Raw genomic sequence first — 19198 nt, 5'->3', positions numbered from 1 at the left:
CAACATAAATACCAATGGAATATGCAAAACATCAATCAAGTAGCCAATGCTTTAAAATGTTTAATAATAGAAGTTAGTCTTTCACATAGTGCTTTTAAAGTAGTCAAAGTGCTTGCTACAAATTCTTGCAACAACAAAACTCTCCCTTCCTCTCCCATATGCTTGGACCTGCATCCCAGAACACCTGTATGAGGCCTTTTATGTCTCCTAAATTCATTCTCAAAATCTATCTTTTCCATGAAGCATTTGGCACAATTCCTTAGTTCTGTAACTAAGTCAAAGCATGTACAACTGAAACAATGGCATGTTATGTGTTTACCCCATGCTTCCACTTCCCTCCCCTTGTTGTTTCCCCTATACTGAATTTCAGATTGAAAACTCCTCAGTGCAGGGACCCTTATGCTTTGTGAAATGTCACATATAATGCTAGCACTGAATAAAATGCAAAAATTAACCCATTTCTTCTTCTTCTTCTTCTTCTTCTTCTTCTTCTTCTTCTTCTTCTTCTTCTTCTTCTTCTTCTTCCTCCCATGCTTTATGTGGTCACCAAAATCCTGTATTTCTAGATAATCTAATAATTTCTAGATAATCACTTCTTCTATCCTAAGGCTCAAGATGGATACATGTTCATCCTTCTCCATACTTTTAGAAATAAGTATTATTTAATTACAGCGGTACCTCGGATTAAGAACTTAATTCGTTCCGGAGGTCCATTCTTAACCTGAAACTGTTCTTAACCTGAAGCACCACTTTAGCTAATGGGGCCTCCAGCTGCCACCGCCACATGATTTCTGTTCTCATCCTGAAGCAAAGTTCTTAACCCGAGGTACTATTTCTGGGTTAGTGGAGTCTGTAACCTGAAGCCTATGTAACCTGAAGCATATGTAACCCGAGGTACCATGGTATTACCATCACTTTTTAGAAGACATAGCTCAAGGGAACACAAACATTTTGAACCTATCCCAAGGCAAGAAAAACAACTGCTTGTGCTTTCCCAGATATAACTAGGACAAAAAAAAAAAAAAAGGCAAGTCCCTTGTCATTATCCGGGGAACATACAACAGATCAAAATGGTTAGACCTCACACATTACAATAACCCTGAAGATTTCCAAGAAGCCTCTGCATTTCTGTACTGTTCCCAAAGTGCTAATAGGACAATGCGAGGGAGCAAGGAGATGGTTGAAGCCTCTTTGGCCCGAGCCAGCAGGAAAGGGGTTCCACCTCTCTCTAGTTGCAGAATTTCTTCCTCGGTCTCCCCTTCTTCTCCATGGGCATAGCCGGGGGGGGGAGTTGCCCCCCCCAATCAATAAAAATCAATAAAAATACTTAACTAACTGAGGTTCTGTCCTGCCCTAACAAAAGCCTGCAAAAAAATCTGGCTACTCCCATGTTCTTCTCCCCAGCCAGTCACACCCAGTCCCTGCTACCTTGACTTGCTTGTGAGCAGACCCTTAGTCATGAGCAGATAGTTACTCACAGAGAAACCTTGCTTCAAGTCAAGGGAATTGTTTTTGGCCCCTGTAGTGGGAGCGTTTTGCTCCCTCTCCAGGCCCACAACTGAGGGAACAGGCTGGCTGTCACTTCAATTCTAGAGTTGTTGCTTCCCCCACCCCTTGTGGTTTCCCTATCTGCTTAACCAGCCATCTTCTTTCTCCTCCTGTTATAGCAGAGCCAAATGAAAAAAATAGGATAGGAATTCTACACTTTCACACTCCTGTGATTTCAGCGGGTATAGCTTGTCATTCAAGGAACATCTGCTGAAATCTCCTCTTCTGTACAACTATTAAAGGTACAAGAGCACTATCTTCTTCCAGCTTGCTACTCTATCCTGCGTCTGAAGGCTTTGGCAAAGTGGAAGTGCCTTCTGAAACACCACAGGCCAAATCAATGTTACATAGTAGTAGGAAGGTTTTATTTTATATATTTTTTTGAGAATCAGAGTGTGTGAGGGGTTGCTTCCAGATTGGAGCCCTTTGGTCCAATTAAAATTTTGATTATTAGCATAAAAAAGGAATTAAGACAAAGGCTACACATCACATTTAATGCAGTCTTTTAATATCCTTCAATGGCCTTTCCCATGGACAGTATTCTTGCACCACATTTGCTCACAAATCTGTCCCAGTCAGCAAAGGTTCTGTCTAATGCTAATAAAGTATCCCATTTGCAAGTCCTTCTTTATTGCTTTCTGTTGATCAACGGGAAGTAATGAAATACAGGAAACGTGTAATTAAATGGACAGTAGCCCTGAAATGCCTCAGTAGTTTTTGCCTGTCTACCACAAACAAAAACCTGAAGTTCTCTGGGTTCTTCATGAAAACTAAGACAACAAAGGAAGGAAATGGAGGGGGAACACAGAACTGTTTATCATTCTGTTTGTATACTTAGCAGTGGTGGTGATCACAATGTCTGTCACACTCTACTTTGTTACAGTACTTAACAAAGTGGGGTAGTGCTGGCTCTGGGTTCTTCACGTAAGTTGGTTTTCACACAAGCCACTAAAGGCTAAACTTGAAGTTACAGGCATCTCCCCACTTACACACATTCTACTCATGTGCAACTGTGTATACACACGGTGCCAGGAAATAAAATAAATAAATAAATAGAATCACACCGGAAAATGGTAGGAGAGAGCTGAAAAGTCCTTGTGGCTTGCAAGGAGACTCTTCCCAGAGCCCAAAGAGGATGTCAGAGAGGGCGGAGGAAGCCCCAAAGAGACCGAAGCAGCAGCAGGGCTTTGTTTACGCTGCTCAGCCTCCTCACCTAACAGCTGGCGTGAGGGGTAGCGCAACAGCAACAGCCACTTTCTCATGCATCCTCCAGCCCCTAAATATTTTGGTCTGGATTGGAGAGAATGGGAGAGAGAGCTGGAGAGGAGGAAATCGGCATTTAGAGGCTGCTTCCCACTTTACATGATTTCACTTATTGGGGGGGGGACCCGGAATGTAACCCCCATGTAAGTGGGGCGACACCTGTGCATGCACACACCATCATTTCCTACAGTAAAATCCAAGCAATGCCCTTCTGGTATAGTGGTAAACATATAACTCAAAAGTCACTATCCCTTAATGATACCACAAAATCTGTTATGTGAAGCAATTGGCTTCAGCCTACCAAATGGCTGATCACCTTAGATAGCAGATTTTGGGTTATCAGCAAACAATGACATGTGTACAGGGAAGAACAGTTGGGTGGTGATGGTTCATATGAGCCTCCATCTTCAGTCTGAAGTGGTATAAGTCACACATAGATTTAACATCAAAGCAAGAACAAGGCCTAAAAAACGTGGACCAACCAAGATTGACAAATTAATGTGTACAGATTAAACATCTGTACAGATGACTTTAAACATCTGTATGTTATCTACAAGTGACAAACACCAGTGTGTGCAGTGATCATGCCTGCCACATCTAACTGCTGAACTGCCTTGAAAAGACTTTGCTTTTCTGTAATCAGTATGCAAAACCAACAGTAACTAGTATACATGTTTGCCTTAAAATGGTTCTCTTCCACATTCTACACATTAACATATGAACTCAATGGTGTTTTTAGGGCCATGTGTGAAAATACCCTAAGGCATTATCTGGGAGGGGCCAAAACCAAGCTGACACCTCTGACAACTATTTGCACCTCCCCTAGGGATGCCCTTATTTCACTAAAGAATCATTGGTACAAGTGAGAGACAAAGAGGAAAAGGGGACCCATTAAAAGCAGTTCAGAGATAGGAGGAGAGCCTTTGAGACAAGCCTACTTAGTGCTTAAATTAATACACCATATATTTTATGTTTCCTTTTAGCAAAAAAAAGCCAAACAAAAAACTGTAGCTAGTCCCTCTCTTCAAAAGGAAATTTGTGACCTAAAAGAGCATCTCCAATTTGCAAATATTAGAGGTTACTGCACATCGGGTCCAAGCAAACTGGGAAACAATACTGCTGGGCAAGATGTTCTATCCTGAAAGGGGCTGAGCGATATCTCACAGGGCTAAGGAAGCAAGAAACTTTGGTTCCAACCCCCTCTTTTGAACAGAGTAGTATCTAGTGGATTCATGAGGGATGTGAGAGCAGAAGGGCCCAGGCCAAGGATTGGGTGCAGGTGCCAAGAGCTTTTGGAAATGGGCACATAGACCACTGAGGGGCATTACCTGATTTTGATTGGCCTCATACAGCTCTTGAGTCTTCGTGATTCGCCCTCTTTGCCAGACCTCTTTGGCACACCCTGGGAAGGTGCAGCCCCCTTCAGCACCACACTGTAGTTCCTGCCGTCATTGTTGGCCCAGTAGACGCCCTCCTCGGTCTGGTACCGCACCACAAAGTCAAGCCGGGGCCCTCCTTCCTCTTCCTCTTCCTCATCCTCATCGCCAAATTCCAGGCGGAAAGCAAAGCGGTCCGTCAGGCCCCCGTCGGGTGAACCCCCTGGAATATAGAGGGCAGGGTAGTCCCGGTGACTCTGCCAGCGGTCTCGGCTGGCCCGCACATGCACAGCCTTGTGGTAAGACACGTTGAGCACCCGCACGGTGCCACGCAACACCCGGGGCTCCCCTGGCTCTGGGGGCAGCAACTCTTCCAGCTCCACCTTGGCCTGGCGCAGGCGCCCAAGCTTCTCCTCCTCACCTTGCCCCGCCGGTTGCAGCACAAAAGAGGGCAGAAAGTAGGGGGCAGGAGGGGAGGGGGGCTGAGAAGAGGCCGAGGGGGGCACCACCTCAGGGGGGGATTCGGGAGAGGGGGGCGGCCAGGGCTGGTAGCGCCGCCAGCGGGCCAAGGGCAGCCCCAGGGCATCGGCGAACAGCACGTGCCGGCCTGCAGCACTCTGGGAGGGCTCCTCCGGGGCAGCGGCGGCGGCGGGGACAGGCGGCGGGGGCTGCTGCTGCTGCCCTTGGCCGTGCGGGGAGAGCGGGCCAGCCGGGCCCGGGGGCTGCGGGCAGAGGGGCCCTGGCAAGCGAGGGGGCGGCTGGCGCGGCTCGGGCTGCTGCGGCTGCGGCTGCTCCTCGTCCTCGTCGCCCGAGGAGGAGCTGCTTCCCCCGCCGGCGGCGGCGGCGGCGGCGGGGTGCTGGGGCCTGGGCACCGGGGAGGAGCGGGGCAGCAGGGTCCGGGACGGGGGGTCTTCCTCCTCCTCGTCGTCGTCCTCCTCCTCCGCCGCGGCCGCCTCCCGAGCCAGGGGCAAGGCGGGCAGCGGGGGCGGCGGCGCGGGGGAGGAGGCGGCCCCCGCGCGGGCCATGGCGAGCGGCGGAGGGAGGCCGGCGGCGCAGACAGACGCGGCTGCTCTCGCCCAGGCGGCGGCGGGGGCGGCGGCGGGACGGAGGCGGGGCGGCCGGCCGGGCGGGCAGAGCGGCGCCGGCGCCAATGGAACGGCGAGGCAGGCCTTGCTCTCCTTCCCTCCCTCAGAAGCGACGAGGCCGCGGACGCGGAGGTTCCTCTCGCCGAGCGATATCGCGGCGCGGCGACCGGAGGGCAGGCGGCGGGCCTCTTCTTCGCGCCGCGGCTCCGCTCCAGAGCGCGCCGAAGCGCGGAGAAAGGGCGCCTTCCTCCTGGGCGGCCGCTGCCCAGCCCGGCGCCCGCCGGCCCCGAGGAAGGGAAGCCCCGGCGCGGCGGCGGCGGCAGGTGCGCGGCGTCCGCCCGCGGGTCCCCCTCGCCCGCCGGCCGGCCGGCCGGCCGTGAGCGGGTCCTGGGCGCCGCTGTCCCTTCGCTCCGCCACGCGCGCCGTGCGCCTTGACGCGGCTGGCCAGCAAATGGGCGCGGAAAGAAGCGGGGATGGAGAGCAAGGGGCCGGCGGGGCAGGGCGCGGGTTCCCCGGGCCTCCGTCAGCCCCGGCACGTAAGCCGCCGAGATGGAGATGGTGCCTGGCAGCGGGCCCGACCCGAAAACGTCCTCAAACATTAAGCTCCGAAAGCGAGGCTCGGCTGCATCCAGGGTGGCACCCGGCAAGCGCAAGAACGCGGCCCCCCGTAAGCGAGCGTGACCCCCTCGCCTCTCCAGGGGCGCCCGGAAAGGGGGTTAGTCGAATACAAGCCAGTGCCCACGAATCATCACCTTTTTAAACTCAATATGCCCTCCATACATGCATATATTTCTATTGTCGCACTATGCAGCGCAGCCAAAATCCTGAATTTTCAGAATTTCGAAAATCTGTACATGGTAGCAAAGGTGTCCGATCCAGTTCTCCAGTAAGGCTGACCTGAAGTCTTCCATCCCAACTGTTCATGTGGCAGATACATTCTAGGATTCGCCACACATTTCTAAAATGACAGCAACCTTCCTGATAGGAATTAAGTACTATGCAACAAATGTATTTTCAAGATGAACAGTTGAAAATGCATTTGTAGTTATTTGTAATAATAACAACAACAGCAATTTATTTATACCCCTCCCATCTGGCTGGGTTTCCCCAGCCACTCCGGGCAGCTCCCAACAGAATATTAAAAACATGATAAAACACCAAACATTAAAAAACTTCCCTAAACAGGGCTGCCTTCACATGTCTTCTAAAAGTCAGATAGTTGCTCATTTCCTTGACATCTGATGGGAGAGTGTTCCAGGGGTGGGAGCCGCTACCAAGAAGGCCCTCTGCCTGGTTCCCTGTAAACTCATTTCTCGCAGGGAGGGAACTGCCAGAAGGCCCTCGGAGCTGGACCCCAGTGTGCGGGCTGAACAATGGGGGTGTAGATGCTCCTTCGGGTATACTGGGCCGAGGCTATTTAGGGCTGTTTATTTGGATTAAGATGGAGAAAAGTAACTTAATTTCAATTCAATTCAAATCTTTGTTATTGAAGTAAAAACCCAGTAGCCAAAATATTTAATTTATAGGGATTAGCATATGAAATCTTTGGAAATCTTTCTCCTAGCAATAACTAATTAGAGACCAATTCAAAAGTTGGTGTGTAGAAGTATCTTGCAGCCCATATTTTCAACACTATTCTGGGATGGATCTATCTTCTGGGACTAGTACGTCCTAAAGTATGTAATACTTATAAAAATAACTGGGGGTGGGGAGAGCAAAATCCTTGGAATAACAGAGGTTTTAGGGTTGTGGCTTCCAGCTTCATCTTCAATGGTGAAGCAAGACCCCAAAATACTAGGACATACACATACCTAGAGATATTTGGGAGCTACTGGGTGTTGATAGCTTTACTTAGGAGTGTATTTAAAATAGTTACAAGCACAGACAGAATATAAATTAAAGAATTGGGGAAGTAGAGGGCATGGAAAGAGGACTAGTAACAATTGATCCACCCATCCAAATCACCAAAACAATAACCTGTGATCCTGAATGGAGCAGTTTGGAGCCCGGGGGTGGTTAATGTCTTGTGGACTATACAAATTAAATGGGAGTACAAATGGCTGCAAACACACAGTAAACCAGTGTGGATGGGGCAACAACAGAAAGAAAGAAAGATTGTGGGGAATAAATAAATTTAACCAGGGATGAATGTGAACAAATGACATCACATGCTCCCACGTAGGCTTAGTTTTATTGGAGGAGAGTTGATTCTAAATACAAGTATCACGAAAACAAGAATTGAAATATGAGAGGTGTATGCACTCAAGAAGGGAGTTCTAGGCATAAAATATGTAGCAGCAAAGGAGAATGGATAAGGATCTTTTAAGAGAGCAGGAAACTGCTAAGCTGCAGAAGCAAAGGTCAGAGTATCCTGGGAAATGGGCAGAAATATAAGGCATAGTTTATAATCTACTTGTACAGTACTTGTATCAACAAGAGGAGCAGAATGTGGAGGGCATCTGGGTAGTGGGAAAATTTAGTGGCAGATGCTGATACAAGTTCTAGATGCAGAAACAAGGAAAGGTGCAATGTTGTTGTTTAGTCGTTCAGTCGTGTCCGACTCTTCGTGACCCCATGGACCAGAGCACGCCAGGCACTCCTGTCTTCCACTGCCTCCCGCAGTTTGGTCAGACTCATGTTTGTAGCTTCGAGAACACTGTCTAACCATCTCGTCCTCTGTTGTCCCCTTCTCCTTGTGCCCTCCATCTTTCCCAGCATCAGGGTCTTTTCCAGGGAGTCTTCTCTTCTCATGAGGTGGCCAAAGTATTGGAATCACAGCTTCACGATCTGTCCTTCCAGTGAGCACTCAGGGCTGATTTCCTTAAGAATGGATGCGTTTGATCTTCTTGCAGTCCATGGGACTCTCAAGAGTCTCCTCCAGCACCATAATTCAAAAGCGTCAATTCTTCAGCGATCAGCCTTCTTTATGGTCCAGCTCTCATTTCCATACATCACTACTGGGAAAACCATAGCTTTTACTATACGGACCTTTGTTGGCAAGGTGATGTCTCTTTGTTGGCAAGGTGCAATACTGAGATTCTAAATGTAGTAGACATATCAGCTATGCCACTGTCTTTAAACCTGATAGTAATCTCAGCAGTAGATCTCACTGATTATTCTCTAAGCAAATTGGGAATCAATCTGGTATTTTCTTATTTGTGAGAGTTATTTATTCATTTACAGTGGTACCTCGCAAGACGAATGCCTCGCAAGACGAAAAACTCGCAGGACGAAAGAGTTTTTCGTTTTTTGAGTTGCTTCGCAAGACCAATTTCCCTATGGGCTTGCTTCGCAAGACGAAAACGTCTTGCGCCTTTTTTAAAAAACCGTCAATGCATTCCTATGGGAAACCGTCAATGCACAGTGGTGCTTCGCAAGACGAAAAAATTCACAAGACGAAGAAACTCGCAGAACGAATTAATTTCGTGTTGCGAGGCACCACTGTATTAAGTTTATTCATTGCTTTTTACACGAAAATGACTCAAACGACTTACAAAGTATGGTACAGGAAAATTATAAACAGCTCAGAGGGGTTTTCTTTTTTATAATCAAATGGGATATAAATAAATAAATAAAATAAAAACCAAATATAGGAACAGCAATAAAAGAAGAACTTAAACTGTTTGCTTATAAAAAGGACAAATCCAACCCACCTAACTAAAAGGCTAAGCACAAAATAGGTGTCTGCTAGGAGGCTGAAAAATCAAACAGTCCAGATGTGATTGCATCTTCACAACAAAGATTATAACTCTCAACTTTAAACATGCTAATAGAAATAGCAAGGAAGGCAGTAAGTGATCTTGTGGTTACACTGCCATACAGGAAATAATAAAGGTAGTGTGCTCCATGCAAAAAAGCAAGATGCTGATTGAGGCCAATATCTTCTGGAATGATGGGGGCCATTCTGTTGATAGAAAATGTCTTTGTGTTCAAAGGAGAGAATATGGAGATTCGGAAGGAAATGTGTCCAGAGAGCTAAAAGGATTAATGAAGGACACCTTGGAAATATACCATTTGTTGTTGTTTAGTCCGACTCTTCGTGACCCCCTGGACCAGAGCACACCAGGCACTCCTGTCTTCCACTGCCTCCCGCAGTTTGGTCTTCACCACATCAAGTAGTTGGTCCCTTACTTTTTCCGCCCCGATCTGGCCACAGTGATCCATTCGATGGTCACCTCCAGGCTTGACTACTGTAATTCGCTCTACGCGGGGCTGCCCTTGAAGCTGTCCCAGAAACTCCAGCGGGTGCAGAATGCTGCAGTGAGGCTCCTCACGTGGTCTCTGCCATGGGAGCATATTCACCCAGTGCTTTACCAGTTACACTGGCTCCCGGTGGAGTATAGGGTCAGGTTCAAGGTGCTGGTCTTGACCTTTAAAGCCCTTTGTGGCTTAGGGCCCTCATATTTATGGGACCACCTCTCCTGGTATGCCCCACAGAGGTCCATGAATAACCATAGTTTAGAGGTCCCAGGCCCTAAGGAAGTTGGACTATCCTCCACCAGGGCCAGGGCCTTTTCAGTGATGGCTCCGACCTGGTGGAATGCTCTGTCCCATGAGACTAGGGCCCTACAGGATTTAACCTCCTTTCACTGGGCCTGTAAGACAGCTATTTTGCCTGGCCTTTAATCTGAATTCAGCCTGATCTTTTATTTCCCTTCTCTTCCCTCCCCCTCCCTTTTATGAAGATTACCCGCTCTGGGACCCCACAGCTAATTCTCCCCTGGCCTCCTTGCTGGCTCAAGTAGGACTAATTCAGCCAGCTAGCCCTGGTGACTATCTAATATTTATTGGATGGATTTCCCCCAAATTGATTTTTGAACTTTGAATTTTATTGTTATTCATGCTTTTATATTGTATTTTATGCTGCTTCTATTTTGTATTACAATTCAGTGTTTTAAATTTGTTGTTAGCCGCCCTGAGCCCACTTTTTTTGAACCAGGAAGGGTGGGGTATAAATAAAAAAAATATTATTATATTTATTATAGAACAATATGTGGATGAGACATTATTAAATCTGCCACTAATGCACCAATGACAGGAACTTCAAGACAACCTGTTTCTTGAGCATTCATCCTGTTTTATTTGCATGGAGATTGCTCTGGATCCAGCCAGTCATAATCAGACAACACTGATTATTCAAAGAGCATTCATGCATTCTATAAATTATTTAAATAATTAAAAAGGGCATATAAAACTCCCACCCGGAAACCTATGTCCCCACTGTGGAAGGATGTGTGGATCCAGAATTGGCCTCCACAGTCACTTACGGACTCACTATTAAAACCATGTTGGTGGAAGACAATCTTACTTGGCTACGAGTGATCGTCAAAGAAGAAGAAGAGAAGATAAAACCAAACAGAACATTTTTGGCAAAACCTAGGCACTTTCTTCTTTATGAGACACAGCCGTGTTCTTGTGTGTTCTTCCTCCACCCTTCAAACACCAAACCATGCTAGTGTGTTATTACAGTGGAAAACAGTTTAAAAGAACAAGCCCAGAATAGCCAAGCAGAATTGTTTTATCAAAATATATTTAACAGAAAAGCAGGTTGCTGCAGACATCTAGTATGTTTAGTGATCATAAGCAAAAAATACACAAGCTAGCTAGCTGTTGGTTGCTACACCCAGCACAGGAAGCTTGATTAGGTGTGTTATAAATAGCATCATATATACAAAATCAGAAAGTGAAGTTTATTAATCAAAAGCCCAAGATGAGAACATTCCCTAAACACTGTACAGTGGAACCTTGGTTTTCAAATGTCTTGGCTGCTGAACGTTTTGGAAGCCAAATACCAAAAACCCAGAAGTGAATGCTTCCATTTTCAAATGCACTTTGGAAGTCAAACAGCTTCCGTGGCACATTTTTCCATTCTCACCATTCACTTTGCCGACAACACTTTGATTTTCAGTTTTTGTACATTTTGGAAATCGAACAGACTTCCTGATCAGATTACGTTCGAAAACCGAGGTTCCACTCTACAGTGGTACCTCGGGTTACATATGCTTCAGGTTACATACGCTTCAGGTTACAGACTCCGCTAACCCATAAATAGTACCTTGGCTTAAGAACTTTGCTTCAGGATGAGAACAGAAATTGCGCGGTGGCGGCGCAGCAGCAGCAGGGGGCCCCATTAGCTAAAGTGGTGCTTCAGGTTAATAACAGTTTCAGGTTAAGAACGGACCTCCAGAACGAATTACGGTAAGTACTTAACCCGAGGTACCACTGTATATCCTTCCTCCCAGATTGATAGAACCAGTACTCACCATGAAGCTGTTGCAGTAAGTGCCACACTTACTGGGGGAGGGAAAGGTGCTGGTGCTACACTCCCTTGAGTACCACCAGAAAAAAGCCCTGGATGGAACACATTCAAAAGCACTCTCTGTGGATCACACCCTGATGCAATGCGTGTTTACTTGGGAATAGGTTCCACTGACTTCAGTGAAATTTGCTCCCAGAAAACGGTGCATAGGATTGCTGCTGGGGTTGCCAAAGTCTTAACACCTTTTAGACATTCTGTTGTACTCACAATCAGGGTGATTACAGAGTCCTTCAATTCTTCCCCATCCCCTACCCTTTCAGTGCATGCTTATGGGTGAAGCAGGGATTCTGTTCTATGTCAATTATGTGGAATCCATAGGTTGAAATTATTTTAGATAATAGACAACACAGTTTACATTACAGTTAACAGTTATGTCATAATGGAATCATGGTAGGGACCTCAAGGATCATCTTGTCCAACCCCCTGCAATGCAGAAATCTCAACTAAAGTGTCGATGACAGGTGACCATCCACCAGCTCTCGTTGGAGTCTCTTCCAATGTCAAACAGCTCTTACTGTCAAAGTTCTTCCTGATGTTTAGTCGGAATCTCCTTTCTTGTAACTTGAATCCATTAGTTCAAATCCTACCCTTCAGAGAAGGAGAAAACAAGCTTGCTCCATCCTCCATGTGAGAGTCCTTTCAATAATGAAAGATGGCAATCATATCTTCTCTTGGTTTCCTCTTTTCCAGGCAAACATACCCAGCTCCCTCATTCTCAAGCCAGATCTTACATTTGTGCAGTTGGTTCTTCCTGTCTAAGTGCAGAACCTTACATTTGTCCTTATTGAAATTAGTTTTGGCCTAGTTCTCCAATCTGTTAAGATCATCTTGAATCCCAAGTCTTCAGTGGCATTAGCTACCTCTCTGTCAGGAGCTGAAGTTAAGGGCAGCAATAAAACACCTGGTGTCAGTGAAGTTAAAACACTTTATTAAAAGAACCCAAAACAGTGCAGGCCTAGTGATCACAGCAACTCTTCCCAGTAGGTCTTGCCCCAATGAGGCAGTTGTGAGGACGAAAGGTCCCCGCCTCCCCACCATTCACCAAAGCTCCTGTCGCAGTTCCTTCCCCAGCGGCCTAAGGCTCTGATGTCTTGTCTCTATTTGCTCCACCCCCTTCATACCTCTATGGGTTCTGGGAGACCAGGGGGGAGGGGAGCTGGTTGCAGCAGGAGGGGGAGACCCCCTGTCTTCTTCAGCAGCCTGCCTCATCTCTGTCTCCTGGTCCCCCTCCTCTCCTGCCTCTGAGTCTGGACTGCTCTCTGCCATAGACTCTTCCTGCTCATTAAGTGCTCTTCAGCTTCCGAACCTCCTCCCAGTCTTCTCCCTCTTCTCTCTCTGACTACTCATTGTTGTCCCACCACTAATCCCCTGGCTCTGAGCCTTCTTCCCTTGGGGATTCCTCTGCTGGTGCCTCCCACTACTCCTCTGGATCCAGCCAGTCCATGACACCCAGTTTTGTATAACCTGCAAATTTGATGTGTATTCTCTCAATTCTTTAATCCAAGTAATTTATAAAGATGTTGGACAGCAATGGGCTCAGGACAGAACCTCAGCAGGAGGCCCCGTTAGCTAAAGTGGTGCTTCAGGTTAAGAACAGTTTCAGGTTAAGAACGGACCTTCGGAACGAATTAAGTACTTAACCCGAGGTACCACTGTAGTTTCCTTACTAAAATGCTGAGAAGATTAACAGGGGCTGCCAACCCAGCTGCCACACCAGTTTCTCATATACTCTCTTGCAGTGCAAGTAGCAGGACGATGTCACTTTCTCAGGCGGGACTGTTAGTAGGAGAAAAAAAGAAAACAAGCCCTGGTGAAAGTATGTCACAGCAAGGGCTGCTTACCTCAGGTGTTTATATTTGTTTGTCTTCAAGAGAGTATATGAGAAATTGACCCATAAAAAAATAAAAGCTGAAGAATCAAAGCTTTTCACTCCCCCCACAAAAAAGGATCCCCACCTTTTTCTTAGAGGGGCTGCACCTTACAGCTAGGGAGGGACTTGAAGAATGACGTAAGAGGCCACACCAATAAAACGAGGTGGGCTCAGGTGTGGTAGCTCAGAAGGCTTCTTCTGTCTGCAAATACCTTCCAAGTAAGCATACTACCTCCAGGACGTGTCAAGAGGATGAGACCACCAAAATACCCTAAGGTGAGGTGTTGAAAAGACTGGAGTGTTTCACACTCAACCATTAATTCAGTGTTGAGGAATGGTGGTAGTGGGGAAGCTATTATTTGCTTATTTCTTGGCTGTCCCAGGTGTGATTATGTTGTGATTATGTCCCACGTTGCTCATCCTAGGACTGGACCTAAAAAGCAACACACACACACACATTTTGTTGAGACATTATCATATACGCTAAGATTTTTTTTTAAAAAATTTACATCCAGTCATCTAGGCAACAATTAATCAGTGCTCTTGACCTTTTCCCTGTATTTACATACTGGACCTGTAGCCATGTAGAATAAGTGTGAAGCCCCCAGGTGTTTCAGATCAGCGGTTGATGGTGCTCTCTCTCACATATGCACACACAGTTTGTTAATGCATTGCACACATCTAGATGTGCATTGTTGTGTAAATTTAATAACTCCTGGAGAAAGCCACATAGGTAATTGCAGGCAGTGTTTGTGTTTGCCACAATAAATTTCTATGACTTATATACCAGGCACATCTTTAATCCTAGTAGACAAATATCTGCATTTATAATTTGTCCCTGTTTGCACTGTCCTCACAGACCTAGATCAGTAAAAAAAAAAAAAAGTTACTTGCAAATAGAAAAAGGGGAGAAATAGTGAATACTGTATTTTGTTTTAATTGTCTTCCTTGTACCTTACCACATAACTTCAGTCACAGATTAGAAAAATATTGCCCTGTACAGTATTTCAAATGTAGGTCAGGGAGTCAAGGGTGGTGCCATAGATGTAGAATCGTTAGCAGTGTTGTCTGTGTGAAAACAACACAAAGATTTGTGGTACCTTAAATACTAGGTTGTTGGCTCCAGATGGGTGTTTACGGTTGGACTGATGCTCCTCATGCATGCAACATTTTTGGAATGTGTTTAAGACATTATCAAAATGCCAGCCTGTATTTCTTCACATTTTAATCTAGATTTACGCTTTCTGAGGGAAATCTGATAAGTTCCTTTTAAAGAAAACCCGCTGCCAATTTTGTGATATCTCAGTGACCCTTTTACAGTATTAAACCCCTGACTGGAAACACCCTTACAAAATATTAATTACGGCATAACCTCTAGCGGACCAGTCCACTACATCAGATGCATGAAGGACAATCCAGAATTGACAAGCACATATCCATGGGTTTCCAGTTCTGTTAAGTCAACAGCTTGTTCACAAATGTTAGTGGAAAGAAAACTTATGAACTGAGTGACCACTTTAGAAAATGGATAATTGAGTCCATTGTTAGGGCAGAAGTGAAATGGGTTCTTAAACTGGCACCCATGCAAACTAGTATGGGATTGCATGTCTTCCAGAATCTGCAATAGATATGGGGCAACCTTTACTCCAACAGTTACCTAGTTTGTTTGTTTTAATGAAAATCAGCATTAGGAAGCTTCTGTTTTGACCAGAGGAATACAATAAATGGAGAGGGTAATTAACCATGTCCTACTGTGGATTTGTTATTGCTCAAAGCATTTACATCCCCTCTGCTTCCCTTGCTGCAGCGCTCCAGATGTATAACTACCATACTCTTTTACAAACTCATTTGGAACTCCATTGTGAGGAGGAGAACAGCTGTGTTGATCAGGGGAAAAACAGCCAGACAAGAAAGAGTTAAGCACCTTTCTCTGTCTGCCATGTATCACTTTGTTGAAAAATGCAGCCTTCCAGGGCTGATTTTCATTTTTTTCAAAATTGGTTGGGGTTGCTTGTAATGCAAAGCTTTCAAAGAGTGAATTGGAATTATACTGACTCCATAAAATGGTCTGGTTCTCAGTGTGTGAATGTGGTCAGTGATGAGGAGGGATAGGAAACTATTGCAAAAATGTATACTCAAAACGCATGTAAAACTGTGTTTATTAGGAGAAATCCACACTAAAATGCTAATGAAATTTAATGAGGATCTTTTTTAAAAAATGTAAAATGAATGTGGAGAACTGAATTTAACATGGGGGGGGGGGGATATAAATGGAGAGAACCAAAACTGAAAGATTATTCGATCCCTAATAAGGAGAATGTTAAAACACAAGTCCGAGTTCAGGCAACACACCAAGCCAAATCTTGACTTAATTTAGTGCAACACTGTTGTGCAAAAAGGACCAGGGAGGTGCAAAGTGGCAGTGAGCTCCTCTCCAGGTGCCTGCATGATCACTTTGGCTTAGCAAAATGTGCCACTTTGCTGTTTAAATGCAAGCTTGCATATGGATGCTAGATTCCTGCGTGTACATGGAGTAAAACACACACAAACCTTTATGGTTATACACATTTATGCAGTGCTTTTTTCTTAAAAAAATGTTTAGGGGTACTCTCATTTTCCTACTCATGTTGAAATACTGCCCCTCAGTGAGGCTAAACATAGATTCACAAAATGCATAGCTGTAAACTTTTCCCTTTTCTTGCAAGGAATCCCATTCGGAATAAGGGAATGTCCCTTAAAAAACGGGAAACGTTGACAGCTATTAAAATGTTTAGGGGTATGCTTACCCCTGCGTCCCCCCCAGAAAAAAGCATTGGATTTATGTATATGATGGTATGGAACTGAACGGTTCTGCTAGTGCAAGCAGTTTTAGTCGCGCCGTGGAAATCCCCCTCCTTCTACTTGCTTTGCACACCCCATGCAGGGGGAAGAAGGTGGGGAAGTTCCACTGCGCAGCTAAAACTCCTTTCGCTAGCAGAACTGTTTAGTTGGATAATGCCCAGTATGTTTTTCTATCTGCAATACTGGCATATACTGGCAATACTGGCATACAGTTTTTGTCATACAGTTATTATATGGCTTTGTTTCCTTTCTGCTGTCATAGGACTGTAGTCTGCACTGAGTTCAGCTTTCTCCCTTCTAGTTACATATATTTTGTGTGGTCAACATCAGACCCTCCAGGTGTCTCGATTTTCCAGGGACACTCCTGGAATTACAGGAGCTGTCCCAGTTTCTGATTTGATCCCGGAATGTCCTGGTTTCCGTTCGCTGGATAAATCTTGGAGGGGATTGAATAGGACATCCCTATTTTCATTAGATTAATGTTGGAGGGGATGGAATAGGGTGTCCCTATTTTCCCTGGAAAAATGTTAGAGGGGCTGGAATAGTGCATGTCGCTGTACACTAGTGTTTAGAAAAGGCATTCCCAACATCTGCCTAAAAAGCAGCCAGAGAAAGCTACCAGGAAACAGGGGTCATTCCCAAGAAACAAGGATAAATGGAGCATATGCACTAATGCTAAAGCATGGCCATTTCACATTACATGTACTAGTGAATCTAGTTTCTGCACCGTAGAAACTATCTGTCCAGATAGAAAAAGAAAGGGCTGTGCACATTGGAATAACGATGCAAAATATTGGGTAGCAGCTGCTTCATACATTTGTAGCACTCTCAGTGGTGTAGCATCAGTTGCCAGTGCCCAGGGAAAGGTGCAAAAGGGGTGGGGTGCTGCAGCTCACCTGTAGCGCGCCCCCAGGAAGCTCCACTGGTCAGGCCCAGGAGCTGGCATGCCACTCACCAAGGCTCACACTGGCAGTCCACTGTGTCTGCAGCTTGGCTGATGGCTCTGCAGTGGCCCCAGGGAAGGAGTGAACCGAGGGGGCTGCCCGGTGCAGCAGTGACCGGCATGCATGGCAGTGGCAGCCATGGTGCAAGAAGCATGTGGCACACCACCCCAAGGCACTGATGGGGTGGGCAGTGAGAGGGGGCTCTGCCCCAGTAGGGGGTCCTGGCTGGCTGCCCACTCACAGCTCATCTGGCCACCCAGGAGACATGTGCACTGGACACACCATGCATTACCAGGCCAGAAAAGGGAGCCACCTCCCTCCCAGTCTCCTAGCACCTTCGGACCCACTGTGGCCCAGTTGCACCCTTCTGAATGTGTGCTCGGGGGCAGGGCGATGGCCGCTGCTCCCCCCCCCCCCCGCTACACATCGGAGCACTCTTGTTCCACTTTAAGAGTAAATGACTTCCGGCAAAGAATATTGAAAGGTGTCTCCTAACAACTCTTAGTTCCCCTATACTGCATTTCCTGGGATTATTTGAGGGAAGCTGTGACTGTTAAAATGGTGTAAGAGTGCTTTAGTTATATGGTGTGGATGTGGCCTCACCCACATGAAAGCAGCCCATCTAAACTTAGTGCACAAACCCCACATCCTTTCTGAAAGCTATTGTGTAACACAGATCATCCTCTCCAGTAAGAACTAAGAGATGGCTGACAAATACACATTGCTTCTCTTGAGTTACCTCATGGCCTACTTTGTGTATAGGGTTGTCACCTTGGGGAGGGGGCAGGAAAGAACAGTGTGGCCTGTTCTTCAGGTCCTAACAGCTTAATTATAGGTGAACTGCTTCACAGCATATGGATGTTCTGCTAAAATCTGAATACCAAACTGGCTTTAAAAGCCTAAAATCAGAGGCCACTTCAAAATATGGCAATTCCGTTAGTGCACCTTAGCTAGCAAGTGCTAATTAGGGGAGGTTATAGCTCTTTCTTCTTTAAAATGAAGGGTCAAATTGCATTGGGCACTAAATGTACACTTACAAACCACATATGTTTTTGTTTTAAATAACAGGCATGGGACCCAGATTTTCATCAGCTCAGTACACCCTTTCCTTTCCTGTTGTGGTCTCCAGAATAATCCCCCTAGGCTATTAGCTTGTGGGGACAACCCCAGTTGTAAATGTTGTTCCCTAGTAGGACATTGGGGGTGCATTTTCATTAGCAACACTGAAGGGAGGAAAGGTTTAAACCTAATCTCCTCATATACCCTCCCCTTGTGTGTGCTATGCATTTTAAAAACACACACATACAGACATAAACTGCACACATATATGTACATTTAAAACACATTCTAAGTACATTACAGTATTTTCCTCAAATAATCCAGGGTACTGTAGTTCACCCCTCAGTTACAATTCCCAGCAACCCTTAGCAAACTACAGGGCCCAGAATTCTTTGAGGGAGGAAATGTGCTTCAAATGTGCTCTGGAGGTATACTGTATATACAAGAGTTTGTAATGAAGCATTGCACATCACGTCTAGTTTGGCCCTTGAACTAGGAAGCAACTACGGAAGGGGACATTTGAGCAGCAACCATTATTTCTCAGGAGATTTTGAGTACCAGGTGTGTTTCAGATGAGTTTTCTGTCTTCCAGCAACAGCCAAAAACCAGCTTCTTTTGAAGAATCAAATACTGTTTGTGTTTGGACAGGTCTCTAACCACAGTAACTTCAGCCATCTTAACTCCACTAGGAGGCAAATGGCTCTGCTGCCACATAGTCAACTCACCCAAAGTAACAGTTGGGCAAATTCATTACCACACCTGGTGAGGAATGCAAAGTAGCATTACTAAATTTCAGAACAAAAATATTTCTCTATGGAGCGTGAGCTACACTCTAGAGACCATGGGTAGGCAAACTGAGGCCCGGGGCCGGATGCGGCCTGCGGATGGTCCAG

At 46.0% G+C, this 19198-nt stretch overlaps 1 protein-coding gene and 1 long non-coding RNA gene across 2 annotated transcripts in view; one reads left to right on the top strand and one right to left on the bottom strand.

The window, feature by feature from the left end:
- The window catches only part of GPR173 (G protein-coupled receptor 173), a 70650-nt gene extending 65425 nt beyond the window's left edge, over positions 1–5225 (bottom strand). The window contains exon 1 of the mRNA XM_083421025.1: positions 4140–5225. Coding sequence (XP_083277151.1) covers positions 4140–5212 — 1073 coding nt within the window. The 5' untranslated portion in view covers positions 5213–5225. The remainder of the gene's footprint in view (positions 1–4139) is intronic.
- A 791-nt stretch (positions 5226–6016) lies between these two features.
- On the top strand, positions 6017–10134 carry LOC310668174. The gene is made up of 3 exons (XR_014506642.1): positions 6017–7795; positions 8296–8457; positions 8724–10134. It is a non-coding gene; the product is annotated as an uncharacterized lncRNA (long non-coding RNA).
- Positions 10135–19198: the final 9064 nt, after the last annotated feature.

The sequence above is a fragment of the Podarcis tiliguerta genome (assembly GCF_965153285.1).
Source record: "Podarcis tiliguerta genome assembly, chromosome: 17".
Taxonomy (NCBI): Eukaryota; Metazoa; Chordata; class Lepidosauria; order Squamata; family Lacertidae; genus Podarcis; species Podarcis tiliguerta.
This window is presented reverse-complemented; position numbering and strand designations above follow the sequence as displayed.